At 41.0% G+C, this 18,448-nt stretch overlaps 1 protein-coding gene and 1 pseudogene across 14 annotated transcripts in view; one reads left to right on the top strand and one right to left on the bottom strand.

Annotated features, from left to right (window-relative positions):
- TANC1 (tetratricopeptide repeat, ankyrin repeat and coiled-coil containing 1) overlaps positions 1-18,448 on the bottom strand; it is a 262,694-nt gene that overhangs the window by 159,808 nt on the left and 84,438 nt on the right. For 13 of the 14 annotated variants that reach the window (XM_024243336.3, XM_054548917.2, XM_054548921.2 and 10 more), the window contains one exon: positions 6,441-6,516. In XM_024243336.3, the coding sequence (XP_024099104.3) occupies positions 6,441-6,516 (76 nt within the window). Of the gene's footprint in view, positions 1-6,440; positions 6,517-11,968; positions 12,075-18,448 lie in introns of all 14 variants that reach the window. The other variant, XM_054548920.2, reaches the window with a different exon arrangement.
- Positions 14,566-16,193, top strand: LOC103889968 (glutathione S-transferase Mu 3-like; annotated as a pseudogene).

Here is an 18,448-nt window from a genome sequence, read left to right as displayed (position 1 = left end):
TGGGATGTGAGTCTGTGTCCTCTAATTTCAAAGTCCATGCTTTTTCTTGACTTTGTTACACACATGAGCGACAACAAAGAAAATCTGATGAAGGAACCTATCAAACCAGAGGGAACAACCAGCATTCCTGCTCCTATTAAAAATCAGGCTGGGCGCAGTGGCTCACGCCTGTAATCTCAGCACTCTGGGAGGCTGAGGTGGGCAGATCACCTGAGGTTAGGATTTTGAGACCAGCCTGGCCAACATGGCAAAACCCCACCTCTACTAAAAATACAAAAATTAGCTGGGTGTGGTGGCACATGCCTGTAATCCCAGGTACTTGGGAGGCTGGAGCACGAAAATCGCTTGAAGCTAGGAGTCTGAGGTTGCAATGATCCAAGATGGCACCCACTGCACTCCAGCCCAGGCCACAGAGCCCGAGACTTCGTCTCAAAAAACAAAAAAACAAAACAAAACAAAAAAACACAGATGTCCCATTCTATGTTTAAATCATGTTCTAACATTTTGCAGAATTTGTTTAAATGCCCCAGTAAAGAAAAATACAATACCTTTATACTGAATTATTTCTGCTTGTTTTGTTGCTTGGGCAACACTTTTGGAGAATGTTAACAAGAAGATACCAAATATCCACAGCTCAGCAAGAGAGTCACTGCACTAAATTCCTAAACAGTCCACAACCACAGAAAACAGGCAATGGCAGCACAGAATAATCAAAAGCAGCTTCGTATTTTCCACATAAAACAAAGCATCATTTGTATTGAGGCATGTTTAGAAGGTACCACTGAAAGCCAGGCTGCAGCCTGGAATGGCTTAAAATACCAAGTTTAACAATCACATCAATGGCTTTTAAACTTTAGTGGCAAACAGCTCCCTTCTACTTGAAATTCAAAGTGAAGAATTAGATGCAAAGCTAATAGATTAATTCAGTACACACATAGGCTTAGAGACTATCCAATGCCTTAATTAACATCATTACAAGTGTATTTAGCCAACCACCTGGGTTTTAATGAGAGAAAGGTAAAAGTCAAAAAAAATTTTTTTTTTTTTTAACAAGTTGCTTCAAACTAAGCCCCCCTACTGGGGAAAAATAAAAAAGCACAAATAATTTAACTAAAAAGAAAAGACTTAATATAAACAGTTATTATTTTGCACATTAAGGAACTATTCCTTAATCAGTCTACATTTTAATTGAGGCAGTACTGCAATTAAAAGTTCACTGAACTTTGCTGTTCTGCCTCAGCTTGAACCTACTTTCTCACCAATACTGAACAACTAGGAGAATTACAGCAGGCAAAACACTACAGACTGAAGACTGGTGGAAGGCAGAAGGGACAGAGGTAGACAGGGACCAGCCTTCTCTAGAGAGGGCAATAGGCCTTGAGCACCTAATGCTTCCAGAGTAAGGACAAAATCTCCAGGGTTTAAAGAAAGAACTGAAACACTACCAACTGTGAGCTTTAATTACATCATAGATGTTAGATCAAATTATGTTTCATTTCTTGGAGACCAGTAGAAAAAAAAATATTAGCTGTGCCATTTATTTGCTAAGTGGTAGTAACAGCTACCATAATGAGGTGTAATTAGATATCTGTGCTTCCTTAGTTTTTGAAGGGGAGGGAATCTGCCCAATGTCTATGACTGAAGAATCCTCCACAATGCATATGGTGGTGGAAGGTAAAGTCCATCTTGTACAAATCTTAGCCAAGAAGTCCAAACACATTCTTCCAGGCTCTCACGCAGCTAGATCTGAGGCATGTGAACCAGGTTCAGCCGTTTACATGCACCTGCTTCACATTTTCAAATTGTCCTTGATTTTCCTTTAAGCACTTTCTCTTCCAGATGGATTTTTGAATCAATTTTGTAGTGTTTTAAAAAAACACACAGGATTTTTAGAGCCATGAAACTACTCTGTGATACAACAATGGTAGATATGTCATTACACATTTGTTCAAACCCACAGAATATACAATATCAAGAGTGAACCTGATGTAAACTGTGGACTTTGGGTGATAATGTGTCAACGTAGGTTCATCAATTGTAACAAATGCACAACTCTGGTGGAGAATGTTGATAATGGTGAAAGCTATGCATGTGTGGGGGCAAATCTCTGAACCTTCCTCCCAATTTTGGCTGTGAACCTAAAACCACTCAAAAAAAAAAAAGGCTTCTTTAAAAATTGGGATTTCATTAGGGATTAAATGGAATGTCTACATAATTATGGAAGAGCTAGGTGGTTTAAAATAATGAATCAGCTTATTCAGAAAAACAGTATTTCCTTCCACTTATTCAGGTCTTCCTTTAAGTCCTTCAATAAAGTTTTATTTTCTTTAATGTGAGGCTTGCACAGCCAGTCACAGTGGTTCACGCTTGTAATCCCAGCACTTTGGGAGGCCGAGGTGGGTGCATTGTGTAGGCCCAGGAGTTTGAAACCAGCTTGGGCAACATGGCGGAAACCCCATCTCTATTAAAAAAAACCAACAACAAAATCCCACAAAAATTAGCCAGGCATGGTAGCGTGATGGCTACTCAGGAGGCTGAGGTGGGAGGATTACTTGAGCCTGAGAGGTCAAGGATGCAGTGAGCCGAGATCACGCCACTGCACTCCAGCCTGGGTGACTCAGCAAAACCCTGTCTCAAAAAAAAAAAAAAAAAAAAAAAAGCTTGCAGATTTCTTCTTAGGTTGATAAAGTTTTTGTTCTATTGTAAAATGGGACTTTTTTTCCTATTCATTTTCCAAACAGTGTTGCTGTACAGAAAGATACTAACTTCCAGTGTGGCTCTTATATCTACTGTAAATTCCTACTAGGTCCAGATTTAATATCACAATACTCTTAATCTTAAGAGTCTAGTAATTATTTAATTTTTAAAACTAAGTAACTGTTTAATAGTAGTAATATGAATGTTTTCTGATAGTAAAGGTCACTTAAAATTAAGAAACATGTGGTAAAGGTTGTAGGCCTCTCTGGAGAGCTTCAAAAATAAACACAGCGCCTCGTTTGCTTATTTTAGATCAAGGTCCTAACATAAAGCAGGGAAAGGAAAAAAAATAAGATGCCCTCATCTGGCCTTCTCCCTGTATTGTGGTTTAATACTGATTTTTGCTCCCTTAGGCCAAACTCAAGGTCAAGAAAAATATAGTGCTCATTTGTACTGATGGAACAGCAGAAACAAGGTGAATATGCTCTCTAAAAAAACATGGTAAAGTTTTAAAAATTACATTCTCCAGCATGCCTCTATAGCCTTCTGAAAACACTTTTTGCCCAGCTATAAGCATTTCCTAGGTAAAAATGCATAATCACAAAAAAGAGAAGAATTCTGCTATTTTGAGTTTACTCTATGATTTTCAATAGTTTAAGTTTCACTGTACATAATATTGCAAATATCCGCTGGGTGCAGTGGCTCATATTTGTAATCCTAGCACTTTGCGAGGCTGAGGCGAGTGGATCACTTGAGGTCAGGAGTTCAAGACCAGCCTGGCCAACATGGTGAAACCCCCATGTCTACCAAAAATACAAAAATTAGCTGGGTGTGGTGGCATGTGCCTATACTCCCAACTATTCAGGAGGCTGAGGCAGGAGAATTGCTTGAACCCAGGAGGTGGATGTTGCAGTGAGTGGAGATGGTGCACAACTGCACTCCAGCCTGGGCGACAGAGTTAGGCTTTCTCAAAAGAATAAAAACCAACAAGCATAATATTGCAAATATCCTTATATACATATAGTTTGAATTCAATACCTGCTAAAGTTTTACCTATAGATACAGATGATAACTTCTTTTTAGGGATAAATAAGGGAATAACAACTGTTCAACACTTCTGAAAAATATTTGGTTTCCATTGAAGGATACTAAGTTTATCTCAGTTACCGCATTTTTCCAAATTCTCAAAATAGGTTTAACATAAAAGTGTAGTAAAAGATTGCCTGCAAAAACAACCTATAAAGGACATGAAAAGCTGAACTCAAGTTTTTAGACATGTCTCCTAAATTTCTATGATTATGAGTTCAAGTACATGGGAATGAATTTTCTTATGTCTTTGCAACAAAGATTGGTTTTAATTGGAAACAGTACAGCAAAATTTTTCCATATTGCAGGAGATATTACCTAAGTTTCAGAGCAGTCTTGGTATATTAGCCAGCTTTAATTTATAGAAAATCTTAGCTATGATTTACTTATATAATGAGGACTGGCATGGACTCAACATATGAGTGGTCAAATTCCAAGTATTTCCCCCAACAATCCTGTGATATAACTTCATCAGGATTTAAAATTCCATCCACTTTGTTGCTAGCCTAATACAACCAGGTTCTAGTTTAGAGCAAAGAGGCACATACCATGCAGATGTTTTATGGGAAACGTTTCCATTGCTCTTTCAAGTTGGTTTGTATTAGTGAAAAAGCCATAGTGTGGAAATTATTATGAAGAAATGATTCAGAAAAAGCAATAGTTGCTTTTAAAGACCCAAGGGAGAAATAAACCCAAAATCACATGCTCTGAAACTGGAAAAGTTTCAAATGCAAATTATGTTCCTGTCTGGTGTGTCTGAAAGGCATGGGTGCTGAAGATTATTAATATATTGCTATTTCTTCTAAGCATGGCACTGGTCAAAGAGGATGGTAGGCCTGTTTTGAAGAACTGTTACCGACTGGTGAGTTTAGGCTTGGGGACCCTGGTCCTGAGAAAAATAACCCACTGGTTGGCAGTTCCACCCCAACAGACAGCTTAGGATGTAACTTTACGCTGGAAATTACAAAGGCTTCTAAAGAAGCAAATAACAAAGTTCCCATGATTGGTGACAGATGAGCCAAAACTGAGAAAGTTTTTTGTTGTTATTATTTTTAAACAGCTTTCAGAAAACTAACAAGAAAGACATTTTGGCCTTGACCCAGCAGAGGGTGAATGTCCCCCCAGATGGAAATTCTGCGAATGAAATTTCTCCAGAGTAACAATTCTAATTAATTATTCAAAGCCAGGGGTTGATTTTCTAAGGTTAACTATGGTCTTCTGTTTAGGTCATTAAAAACTGGTTTCTCCTTTTCTTTGGTGTCTGCTCACCCAGGCATTGATGAGAAGCTTTAACAGCACCCTTGCAATAAAGGCTCTACTTTTAAGGTGAGTTTGTCATTTTGCAGACTTGGTTTAAGGGATAATTAGCAATAAATTAGCAAAAAACAGAATTTTGTCTAGGTTCTATATAACCAAAAACGTTAGAAATCCACTTATTCTCTTATATAAGTATGGAAACAATAGACATTAATATTATCACAAGGCACTGCAATATCTTTTGAATTAAAGAGTTAACCATAATTTTGTGATGCTTCAGTAATAAGCATACTTCTTAAAACAGAAATTAAAATTGAAACGTTATTTGACATAGTAACTCAGAAAACCAGTCATTCTCAAAGGAGACTGGATTAACATGGGTTTACAGAGTGAAACGTAACATTTCAGGCAAGTCAATTCATGCTAACATATTTTTATTGTGCAATACAGGTAGTCAATATATAGTTTTTCTAGCGAGAGAAAAAGGGTGTACCAGTGAGTATTCACCAAAATAATCCTAGAATAGATTAGCACAAGGAATGTAACGCTATTAGAGTCACAGTGAGAATATGCACCAGAACTCTACAAACAAGAATGAAATTCAAGCCAAATTAAGTAGTTCTCATTATAATGAAAACAAGCAGTCTGGCATTAAGTGGGGCTCCACCTGTTAGGAATAAAATTTGATACTCCAAAAGATGAGGACCAGTCAGCCAGCAGTTGGTCAAACATATAAAATGTAATCATGTGGGAAAGGGAATGGGATTTCTAGAAACCAAATTCCTGAACACACCTGCTATCCCTCAATGTCTTTAACTTTGACTCCCTCCAGATCTGAATGACCTATTAAAATTATGAACCTTTAAAGTCTCTGGGAAAGGATTTGGTTATAACCCAAACTCAATTCTCAAAGTCACTTCTCATAAGAAAGCTCAAAATTATGTTTCCTGTCCTTTTTCTAAGAGACAAGGTCTGGGTCTGTTGCCCAGGCTGGAGTACAGTGGCATTATCATAGCTCACTGCAGCCTTGAACTCCTGGGCTCAAGAGATCCTCCTGCCAGAGCCTCCCAAGTAGCTAGGATTTACACATATGTGCCACCATACCCGGATAATTTTTTAAAATTTTTTTGTAGAGGCAAGTATCTCGTTATGTTGCCCAGGCTGGTTTTGGAACTCCTGGCCTCAAGCAATCCTCCTGCCTTGGCCTCTCAAAATGCTGGGATTACAGGTGTGGGCCACCATGTCTGGCCTATTTCATTTCTCATAGCCTCCAGCACACTGTTTGTTCTAACCCAGGTAACCCTCTCTGACCCACTCCCAAATCAACAAATCCATCCGGCTGGGGTGAGGAGCAGCTTGCTGCCTGCTGTCCATGGCTGGGCTCATTCTTGTACACATACCTGCTTCCTTCTTGCCTCCCGTTCCTCCCTCTCGGCTCCTCTTCAGCACAGCCTTTAACATTTTCAACACTTGTTTCTAAAGAGAAAAGGAACAGAGAGAAGAGGAATTAAACGTTGAAAGTTGGAATATAACTTGTGTATTGACAAAAGAGGTAACTTGTGTTCAAACAAACAGACCGCTTAATAGTAAGGTACCTTAAGTCTTACATTAATTTTCTATGAATAAACTATGATGGGAAACTAAATGCTGAAGACACAAGGAATGTTCTATAACTTTTAATGAAGTGCTCAGAAGTTCACTGTTGTTAGAAAAGCTAAAAAAAAAAAAAAAAAAAAAAAAACAACAGTGCATTCTCAGCATTCCACATCTAATTAAGGTTATGAGGCTAAACCTGGGTACAGTACAGCAAGATATTTGGCACAGTTTCCCAATCCCAGTTCATCAAAAGGCGGCACCAGAACATGGAATCAAAAAGATAATGAAAGAAGCTACATGGTTAAAGGCAATGTTTTACAGGTGTTACTAATTATATAATCACAAGGAAAACATTTTGGAAGGTTATGAAATGAGGCATATCTTATAAACATTCGCAAAATAAATACAGTGGGAACACATTTTAACCCTGATCAGAGAACGCAATTAAACAGCACACACTACAGTGGGTTTTTACTATATATAGGAAGTTATAACTTTGGGGTGGGGAAGGGAAGTAAGTAGAACAGGCCTGTGGCACTATGGCCAAATCCTTTAAAGAAAAGGCTGTATCTTTAAGCAGGGTTGTACTGAGCTTGTAAAAACACCACAATGGCCCAGGCCTAAGATGAAACACGAAACCATCTCTACAGCAAGAGACAGACAAAAGGACCATTATTTCATCATGAAGCCAGTCTCCTTTAAGCTCTCTCTCCCCACTAACTCAGATGAGATGGCTGAACAACCACAGATGGTAACCAATCTTAGTGGGTTGTGTTACCCATCACACCTTTATTAATGCACTAAGGGAAGCAGAAGGCAAGCAGGTCTCTCTTGAACAGGCAAGAAAAGGGGTGGGGAGGGGAGGAACCAGGATGGGGAAGGGGAGGGGAGCAGAGAAAGGGAGGCAAGGAGTGAGAAACTCCTATGTAGGAGGGCTCCCATATCTGCCTAGTTAACACAAATGCCTCAAATGGCCTCAGTGTAACACACCACACACCACCTCTCAACCCCCAGAGTAAGCAGAAGTTTTGTGGGACCCATTGAGAAGGGTAAGGAATCCCAATGTGTTGCCATTCATAGAATCACACAACATAAAAAGGCAGGGTGACCTTTCTTATCATTTGGTCCAAGCCTGTATTTGTTTTCCCAAGCCTTTTGTTTTACTGATGAAGAAACAGAGACCCAGGGAGGCTGGCTTGCCAGGGGTCAAGCAGCTAATTAACAGCAGGGCCAGAATCCAAATCTGCAGCAGCCCAGCAGGACCACCTTCCTCCCCTCCACCAGGCCGGTCTCTCCTCACAGATCAATGAAAGCTTTGGGCAACAACCATCAAACAAAACTGAGTGATACTAGAAAGATAGTATCTTAGGCAGAATTTGGAAAAAGCCATACTGAAGGTTATCGGAGTAAAATCATCTTACACACAAGTTTTACATACTGAAGGGGCATGGCTTAGAGCCTAATTCTGCTTTTGAAAATGCTGCTTGAATAAACCCTGGTGAAAAAATTTAGGTTTCACCTAAAGGGCAAACACTAAAGTTGGAAGGCAGCAATAGTTTCCATATGGAACCGATGGAAAACACAAACTTCTCTTAACAAGCACACTTCAGAGAAACAATGAAAAATACTGTAGTATAAAAAAATGGCAGTAAAAGTTAATAATAAATAGATAGGTAAACACAGAAATATTCTTCAACCAACCAACTTTGGGGTTTATAATTTAGCAAAAACTACCTAAAAAATAAGAGAAAAATACTGACAGAGCCATGCCACAAAAGCTCATCCAAGGTCCCTTGCACGAAGCCTTGGTGAACTCTTGCAGAGCCGTGTGTTTACCTGGATCATTGACCAAGCTCAGGCCCCACCACATCCATGAGCTGCTCCTGATTAATCACCCAGGTCATCACCAGTTGGCAGCACACCTACTATGCCACTCAGAATAGGCATCCCATGGGGCAAGGACTAGCTGACACTGACCTTGGTATCTCATCCCAGACACCCTGTTTTCCTATTTTGGGGCACTCAGCTATTTTCAGGATAGACACACCTTCCACATCAGTGGTCTTAAGTGAAAGAGGCTATCAAATATCTGCTATAATATTTCTTCCAGTTCCTGTTTTCCTCCATAAATAGCAACTCGAGGGAAATAGCTTAAATTTTATATTCTTAAAAAAGCTATTCAATCTGCGACCTGGAGCAACTTTAACTGATTATACCCGAGTGCAAAAATAAGGAACCATCCTCCCCTCCCCCAGACTGGAAAGGAAAAAAGTAAGTCTTCCCAGCAAGTTAAATTCTGAAACTAACACAGATGAGAGTGGAGCTATACAAAGTCACCCGGAAGTTTCAATCGTCTCTGGCCTTAAACCCATAACTGGAACTTAACAGTCACCAATGGACATACAGGCTATGCCCACCGAAAGGGGGACGGTCAGAAATAGCATTTATAGGAATAGGCCCTAGGGGTCAATGATGACAGTACACTCCAGAGAAGACTATCCGGTATCTGCACACTTATAAACACATACCCCTACATCCAATTCTGGAAATGGACACATTGGGCTGTTGGAGCTAGGTGCTGTCACACATTGGCATGATACAACTACTTCTTGTCCTGGTTCTGTTCACACTGAGAGGCACCTCGTAATTTGGCTCCTTTCTTAGTCTGCAAATAGTAGGGAGAGAGTGTGCTGGTCCAGTTCACACAACTGTCTGGCTTGCTGACAGACAATTCTGAGAATAAATTAACAAATCGGTACTCCAGCTTTAAACAAAAGCTCTCATGAGCTTTGCTTTATTAAAGGGAGTCACTTTGCCCAGTCCCATCCATTTAAGACACGGAGAATATTGAGTTTCTGAGGACCAAAGGGAAGGCAGTGGTAAATTCCTCAATGGAAATGGCACGGTGAAGCCCACCTGTGTAGGCAGCCAGCAGGTTCTCCTCTTCTGCATCATCACACTTCCTTCCAGTAGCAACTTCAACTACTGTCATTTTCCCCCTAAAAGGGTGAACACTGAGTTGTCATGGACTTGAACCAAATAGAAATGATGCAAACCAGCCTTTCTGACACAGTAATTCAGACTCAGCAGATTAAATGACAAGTCCAACATACTGTATGGTAAGGAAGTACTTATGGACAAGTATCATACGATAAAACATAAGAAATAGTGTTCTTTTTTACTATATATATGTGTATGTGTGTGGTTTTTGTTTCGTTTTTTGTTTGTTTTGAGAAGGAGTCTCACTTTATTGCCCAGGCTGGAGTGCAGTGGCACAATCTCAGCTCACTGCAACCTCCACTTCCTGGGTACAAGCAATTTTCTTGCCTCAGCCTCCTGAGTAGCTGTGATTACAGGCACCCACCACCACACCCAGCTAATTTTTGTATTTTTAGTGGAGACGGGGTTTCACCATGTTGGCCAGGCTGGTCTCAAACTCCTGACCTCAGGTGATCTGCCTGCCGTGGCCTCCCAAAGTGCTGGGATTACAGGTGTGAACCACTGCACCGGCCTAGTTTATATTATAGACCAAAGGCACAGGTATAACTCAAACACTGACCAAACAATCCCTCAAGTTCTGCCCCATAAAACCTTAGCCTCTATGACAGCAAGTAGAACAAAGGTACTGTTGAACTCAAATACTTAAGAATAAGAATTTGAAAATGTAAAGAACGTCAGATGTCATTTCTTTCCATTATATACTTTTGAGAAACAGAATGTAGGGGAGAAAAGGTATCTTTTCCTCACCCATGGCAAGGTTCATGGCTGACACCCCTATAACAAAAAGATTAACAAGAGAAAGGCATAACAAATTTATTCAACCAAAGTTTTGCATGACATAGGAGCCTTCAGAAATGAGGATCCAGAGACTCAGGAAACTGAATTTTTACGCTTAAGTACAATGAAGAATGGACAGCCACGTAGAAGCATGATTGAACAAAAAGGGAATGAGGACTAATAATTGGGGTGGGGGACCTTAGCAAGGCCTGCTTGTCCAGATTCTTCTTGTCCTCTGGGTACAGGGCAGGACCTCTCTGGAATGAGGGTTTTATAACTCACTGTCAGGTGAGATAGGTCAGAGAATTCCTTGATGACCATGCTTCAGGGGAGAAAGGCAAGCGGAGGTCAGACGGACCTCCTTTCTTCTGCAGTTTCTCTTATATGCCAAGGTGCCATATTGGGGCGTATCCTGTCCTGAGCCCCAACAAAAGGAAAGACCAGCCTCTATGTTACTACAACTAAAAGTTACTACAACTAAAATTGACTAATAGAAGTAAATTTCCTGTAATGTTCATTGAGGAGAAAAGGTGAATAGGTAACATTACTCCGAGAAGGCCAATGGCCTGAAATCACCTAAATTTCTACTATCATTCAACACGTAAGTTTTCCAAATGTCACAGATTCTTCTTTTAAGCCCCCCAGAAGTTAAACAGACTATCAAAAGCTTATTTTTACTTCTGGAATTTCTCCTTCAGCACACCAAGTCTTTGGGGACAGGCACAACCTCTCTACATTATGTATTTGAATTCTGCACAGCATGTTGTGTTGGCATATAAAATATAACAAAAAGCACCCTAGACAAAATAGTAAGATGATTCCAAAACAAGACAAAATCTATTTCAGTCTGTAATCACAATGGCAATATCAGAACTATGACCACCTTGTCTGAGATCATAGAAGAGTACTAGCAGTAAAATGTTTCTCTTCTGGAGTGCCATACTGCCTATTTACACAATTTCAAGTGAAATCTGGGAGCTGAGGGCAGGGACTATGTTTATTCTTTAACAGATACAAACAGAAGCCAGAACACAGGCTTTGCACCCACCCTGTTCTCAGTATTTGTTGATAGGCTGCAATGAACAAAGATGTATGATTTCCTCCAAATCAAGCAATTAGCCATACTAAGAACATTCCTATATATTCACACTTGCAAGGAATGCCAGAAAATTCAGTTAAATCCATGTGACATCAGACAATGAGATATTAGGGAGGAAAATGCTGCATTTAGCAATATCTCTTCATATCCACATCTGAATTAACCTTAAAACCTCAGTCCAGTTACCCCAAATACCTAAACACACATGCTCTGTGCACGCTCTAACGAAGGAGCTTCTCCCATCAAACTATCCACCCGGCCTCAAAGCAAAATTCTCTGAAGATGCTGCTTTTGTCAAAAATAATAAAGCCAGAGTAGCAACATTTACAAGTGAAACACTGTAAACTAAGGTACATTTAATTAAGACACTTTTCTTCTTTGCTTCAAAGAAGCATCAAAAACATCCTCAGTGTTAGGAGCTTGAAAAGTTCTTAAAACCTAGTTAGTCTGACTCACCTAACTGTCATGCCTTCTGTACAACACCTTTAGAACTGTTCTTCATATTAGCAACATACAGTTTATCACAAGAAAGTAGTGGTGGTAGCAGGGAGTCTGAAGCAACCTACAAAATAAATAATACAGACTAAAGCAAATAAGAAAAAACAAAGCGTAAGAGACCAAAACACACACACACACACACACACACACACACACACACACACACACAAAGATGTCTGCTAGATGGTGCACTGGCTGTTAGCTAGAAACTCATGGAAAACCCTGTACACAGAAATTTCCTGAAAGCAAGAGCCATGTCTCACCATTCCTAGGAGATCCTAGGAGGCTGGGAAAAACCAGCCCTTGATGAGTTTTTTACATTCCAGGATTTCTCTCACACTTTCCCCCACTTTAGTAGAGAAATCCTAAGAACTGACAGAGACTTTGCCATATGACTGGGAACAACTAATGGAACTTCTCCAGGATCCAGATGCTTCATTCAGAAAAGTGTGTCAGGGTGCAGGGGATGGCTAGAACAACCCGTAAATAATTGTCATAAGTAAAGAATTGGCCTTTGGTTCTTCTTTTTTTTACATATTTGTTTTTTTTAGAGAGAGTGTCTCACTCTGTTGCCCAGGCTGGAATGCAATGGCACCATGACAGTGAGAGTTCACTGCAGTCTTGTCCTCTCAGGCTCAGGCTATCTTCCCATCTCAGCCTCCAGAGTAGCTGGGACTACAGGCATGCACCACCAAGCCCAGCTGCTTATTTTTTCATAGAGATGGAGGTCTCATTAGGTTGCCCAGGCTGGTCTCTAAACTCCTGGGCTCAAGTGATTCTCTTACTTCGGCCTCCCAAAGCACAAGGATTATAGGCATGAGGTACAGCACCTAGCCTGGTTTTTCTTAATTTGCATAGCTAGAAAATATGACATTAAACTATAATTTATTCTCTAAGACACATAGATCCAGCCATTCATTCTTTATTCAACAACCCATTCTACAAACTGAACCTCTATTCTACTATTCTATTCTTTATAGTTTTGTCCTAAGCAAAAAGACTTCAGATTTAAGTATGAGTTATTAAAAAGCATAGTAAATTTACAGTCACAAGTAATATGAATTTAAAAGAGTTCTGGGCATGAAACTGGAAATCAAATGCTTAAGTTCTGATGCACCAAAATTAAGTGGGAACTATTGTGGTGAAATCACCTTCCACCTATATTTAAAATATTCTGTACATTCATACAGGTTGTTTCAGGAAGAGTTTCTACCAAAACAAACAAACAAACACAACACCTTACCTTAGCCAGTATTTCAAGTTACTAGAAAATTAGTAGTTTGATAAGTACTTGGCAGAAAGAAAATTTCACTTTTGGAGAAGATAAAGAAGTTGCTTCCTTCTAAGTACGAGAGCCATCTTTATATACCTGTAAAGGGATTTGTTCAATCCAAATTCTAACACCATCTCCTCCATAAAGCCTTCTCAGGCCACAATGGTCAAAAGATATGTTTTCTCTAATTCTATATCCTGCCTTGTTCTAATATGATGATAGATCAAAATTATGGTGAAAAATGTTGAACTCCACAAATCCCCCATGGCATCTAGCAATGTACCTTACACAAAACAAACACTAAAAAAAGTCTTTAAATGAGTGGCAGGGTTATTATGGAAAGGAAATCAAAATCAATGGCAATTCTCTTCCAACAAGGAGTTTGGACAAATAATTTAAGAATTCTGGTATCAAGTACTAATTCCCAACTTTAGGGTCAAAATAATTTGGTGTATACATGAAGAAGTGCACATTTAACATAGTAAGATCTGTTCAAATATCAGGCTTTCAGAAGCACTGGCTGCAGGTAGGTTTTATTTGGGTATTTCAAATAGGCACACAGAAGGGATAAGTGCAAAGACAGTAGCCAAAAATCTGAAATCAATACACTCTCCTTCAAAAAAGGAAGGGCTCAGAAAGGGCAGCATTTCCAGCAATAATCATGATGTCTCCCAGGCCAATGGCTACTGTGCAAGGCAGAGCTCAGTCTTGCAGAGAGCTCCTGCTCACTTACAGGCAGGAGTTCCCTGTCACCTGTGTGCTCCCTAGCTGAGACTTACCTCCCTACCACATCAGCAAAACACGGCTAACTAGAAGACAAAACTCCAATATTGTCACTAGTACTGTATATCATCCAGGTATTTACATAGATGTTTAGATCTATTAGAGAAAGCAAAAAAATTTCATAAGCCCACCCACTTCAAAACACACCATAGAATCGCCTCATCTTAGAAGCCTTCTTCATCTTATTTTAATTGTTTATACACCTGCTTCCTTCACTAGGCTTTGGGCCTCTGAATGGTCACACCCTGCCTTGCTCCCCACTCCAGCAAAGTATTTGTTTTCCAATTTCAACATCAATGAATGGTTGTGGAGAAACATAATTTTAATCTATAATTCTCAAAGGGAATTATTGTACCTAAAAACAGACTGTTATCCTTTAATAACTTTAAGTAAAATTAATACCCTTCTACAGGCTGTGAGCAATGGAGAAACTTGCCCTGGCTCTCTTGGACCAGCAAGTGGCAGAAATTGGGTTACAACCTAATTTTCCAATTAAGGAATGAGTGGTGGGTTAGCAATTGCAGGTTTTCATTCGACATACATTTGTACGTTGCTACCCTGTGCCAAACAACAAGGGACACAAAGGCAAGTACAATCTGATAGAGGAGGAAGACAACATGTGGACAAACATGAGCAGGAAGCTAAAAACAGTCATGCCTCCATTTTGTCTACAAGGTAAAAACAAGGTAAGAGGTGCAGTGAAGGTTCAGGATAGCCCTGTAGATGAGAGGAAGGTAAGAGGTGCAGTGAAGGTTCAGGATAGCCCTGTAGATGAGAGGAAGGCAAGTAAGAGATTAAAAGGACAGCTGGCTGGGCATGGTGGCTCACGCCTGTAATCCCAGCACTTTGGGAGGATCGTTTGAGCCCAGGCCTTTGAGACCAGCCTGGGCAACAGAAGGAGATTCTCAGAAAAACCAAAAACAATAAAACGGACCGCTGAACAGCTCTGATCATCCAAACTAGGCTGCAGACCAGGGCATAACACCCGATTATGAAACTGCTCCTATCCTCGAAGGCTCACAAGTAGCATCATCATATCGTGCAACTCATCTATGGTTCTGGGTTAGTGGAATATTTGCGGGCTGGCACACACCATTTGCCTGCTCCTGTAGTTCACGGATATGTCCTATGAGAAATGGTACACATGCCGGGAAACTCCTATGATTGAAGCCAATGGCTGGATGTAATATTCAAGCTAGACCTGGACTTTCCTAATCCGCCCAACTTCATGGATGGGAAGAACAAGGTCACCCAGAGCAATGCCATCTTGTGCTACACTGCTGTCAAGCACGTGTGTGGTAAGACTGAAAAAATTCAAGCGGACATTTTAGAGAACCAAGCACCCAGTTTCTGCACACAACTGATACAGTGCTGTTACAACTCTGACCACGAAAAACTGAAACCTGGCCAGGCGCAGTGGCTCACGCCTGTAATCCCAGCACTTTGGGAGGCTCTCTTTTCTCGTGGATCACAAGTTCAGGGGATCGAGACCATCCTGGCTAATACGGCGAAACCCCGTCTCTACTAAAAATACAAAAAGTTAGCTGGGCGTGGTGGCGGGCGCCTGTAGTCTCAGCTACTCAGGAGGCTGAGGCAGGAGAATCGCTTGAACCCGGGAGGCGGAGGTTGCAGTGAGCCGAGATCATGCCATTGCACTCCAGCCTGGGCGACAGACCAAGACTCCGTCTCAAAAATAAATAAATAAATAAATAAAATAAATAAAAACCAACCCTGAAACCTCAGTACTTGGAACAGCTACCTGAACAACTGAAACAGTTCTCCATGTTCCTGGGAGAAATTCTCATGGTTTGCAGGCGAAAGCTCACCTTTGTGGATTTTCCCATCTATGACATCCTGGATCAGAACCGCATGTTTGAGCCCAAGTGCCTGGATGTGTTCCCACATCTTAAGGCTTTCATGTGCCGTTGAGGCTTTGGAGAAAATTGCTGCCTAGATGCAGTCTGACTGCTTCTTGAAGATGCCTATCAACAACAAAATGGCCCAGTGGGGCAACAAGCTTTTATGCTGAGCTAGAGGCAGACTTGCACTGCTAGTTTTGTTTCATCCCGTCCCTAGGGGGCCTCCACTCTTTTTTGTTCTTTTAAATAAACAGCGCTTGGGCTAAAATAAATAAATAAATAAATAAATAAATAAATAAATAAATAAATAAGCAAGCTATGCTGTGCAATTCCCTTCTCTGACGCTCAGCCCCAAGAACCATCCAGGGATGGTCCAGAGAATGCAGGATCTGATCAATGATCAGGAGTTCACAGTGCAGGAGCCAGTACAGGAGTGCTCGGAGTGGTGTGCTGTGAAATCAAGGCTGGTCAGGAAGGGAATGAAGCCCTGAGAGGTAGGATAGCCAGAGAGAAAAAGTATGGTGTCTCAAAGAGATCAAAGAACAAACACAGTCAGAATAAATGAATGAAGAAGTTGAAAAGAGTCTGGTTCTTTTTAAAGAATTTTTAAATTTTGGATGTGGAACAATTCCAGACAATGATAAAGCCCACAGGATTAGTAAAGGCAAGTCTGTGATGTGAACCTAGGCCTGACTTGAAAGCTCAGGCACTGAACAGCTGCCTCCAAAGTCCTCAATGAACTGAGGGTAGGGGGAATAGGGAGGTGATCAGGACAGCACAGAATACACGCCTCAAAGAAAGGGAGGCTTTGCATGAGGATGAAAGTGTAGCAGTTATGGATACCAGCATCACCTCAGGGCCCCAGTAGCCATGCAGCTAAAAAGCTCCTGGAGAACCACCTGGGGTTTGAGTATGAACCACGGTCTGATTGTGGTCTCCTCCTCTCACATAACTCTGTAGAAGGCGTGGCTAGGGCCATAGGGACTTTCCTTGTGAAAGGTTTAGGGCAACCGGAAACCCAAGTCCCAATCCTCCTTATGGCAGTTAGCTCCACAACAACCACACTCAGAATTACATTCTCTTTTCCTTTCTCCTTCCTGTTGTTTCCCACTTGTGTCATACAACAGAGCTACAATCCCCAACTTACACTGCCCACCTTCCTGATGTGCAATCGCAACTCCCAGAATACAGGTAGAGGCATTGTGTATACAAAGTGATTCTGGACAAGTTGTTATTTCACCAAGAATACTGTTCCCTTTCCTGCTGGACTGGATAATTTCAGGTCTCTTCCGCCTGTAGGCATTATAATTTTCAAGGGGGAAACTTTGTTGTTCCCAAGACCACTGTAAGCACAGTACGTAATAAACAATCACCACAGATGAAAAAGGAACCTCAGAGGAGGCCACTGTATGCATGATAAGCTTTTACTACGAAAAGAAAAGACATTTTCAAAAAGTGTTAAAAGGTGCTCTCAATCAATGCCAGTTGAATGAAATTTGGTATTATAAACCTAAGGAAATTAAAATTTTTAAATTGCACTGGATCTGGCCTCAAAGTGAAGGGTCAGACAGCCTCAAAGATGCCTGTGAAAGGCAGCTATTCATCACGGAATGATCTCTTGCTTATGTAGCTGACAGATGGATCTCTCACTTAATGCCCAGAATATAAGACATCAAAAACCCTCCTCCACTTGCTGAACAAGGTTATGACCTCCCCAGGCCCTAATTTCATTAGGATTGGAGTTCTCAATACCCACGCAGAGTTTTAAAACTTCACCAGGTGATTCTAATGTGCAGCCAGCAACCCTTATTTACCACTATCCATATGCCTGGCCCTGTTCTCAGCACTTAGCATGCATATACTCATTAAATCCTCACAACCACCGACTGAAGAAGGTACTGTTAATCTCCATTCCACAGAGGCACAGACAAGCTAGTGACTTGCCCAGGGTCACACAGCTCAGTGTGCATCCAGGCAGTCTGGATCCCCAGCCTGACCATGCAGTCAGTCTACTAGGCCTCCTTTCAGTTGAAAAGAAGAGAGACCAGCCCCCAGGGAGTGGTGAGAGTCAAAGGCAAAGCTGCTCAACAGGTGGAAAAGATAAATCGGCTTTGGCCAAACATACACACGGCTCACACACACTTCACTCCTAGAGCAGCATCCCATGCTGCAAATCTATCCTGAAAAAAACAAAAACAAAAACACCTGCCTCCACTGAGAGACATCTACAGTACGGTCCCCCGAGTTATCAGTTATTTCAAACTACAGTGCTGTCCATGTGTGACCTGGAGGCACCATGCAACAGAACACATGCCAAAATGAGCAAGCTCTTGAGTTCATTAGCCCACAGGGGGAGAACCCTGGGAGTTGGGCTACAATGCCAAAGTGGAGGATTTGGGGAGACAGACACCTTTTTGTCATACAAACAATGCTGCTCCTATTCCTAACACTTACCCAGAAGTTAGCAACTATGGTATTCACGAAAAACTCAGAAAACTGCCTCATTTCTTGTGAATAAATTGT

The sequence above is a fragment of the Pongo abelii genome, chromosome 11 (assembly GCF_028885655.2).
Source record: "Pongo abelii isolate AG06213 chromosome 11, NHGRI_mPonAbe1-v2.0_pri, whole genome shotgun sequence".
Taxonomy (NCBI): domain Eukaryota; kingdom Metazoa; phylum Chordata; class Mammalia; order Primates; family Hominidae; genus Pongo; species Pongo abelii.
The sequence above is the reverse complement of the archived record's forward strand: the minus strand, read 5'-3'. Positions and strand labels throughout refer to the sequence as shown.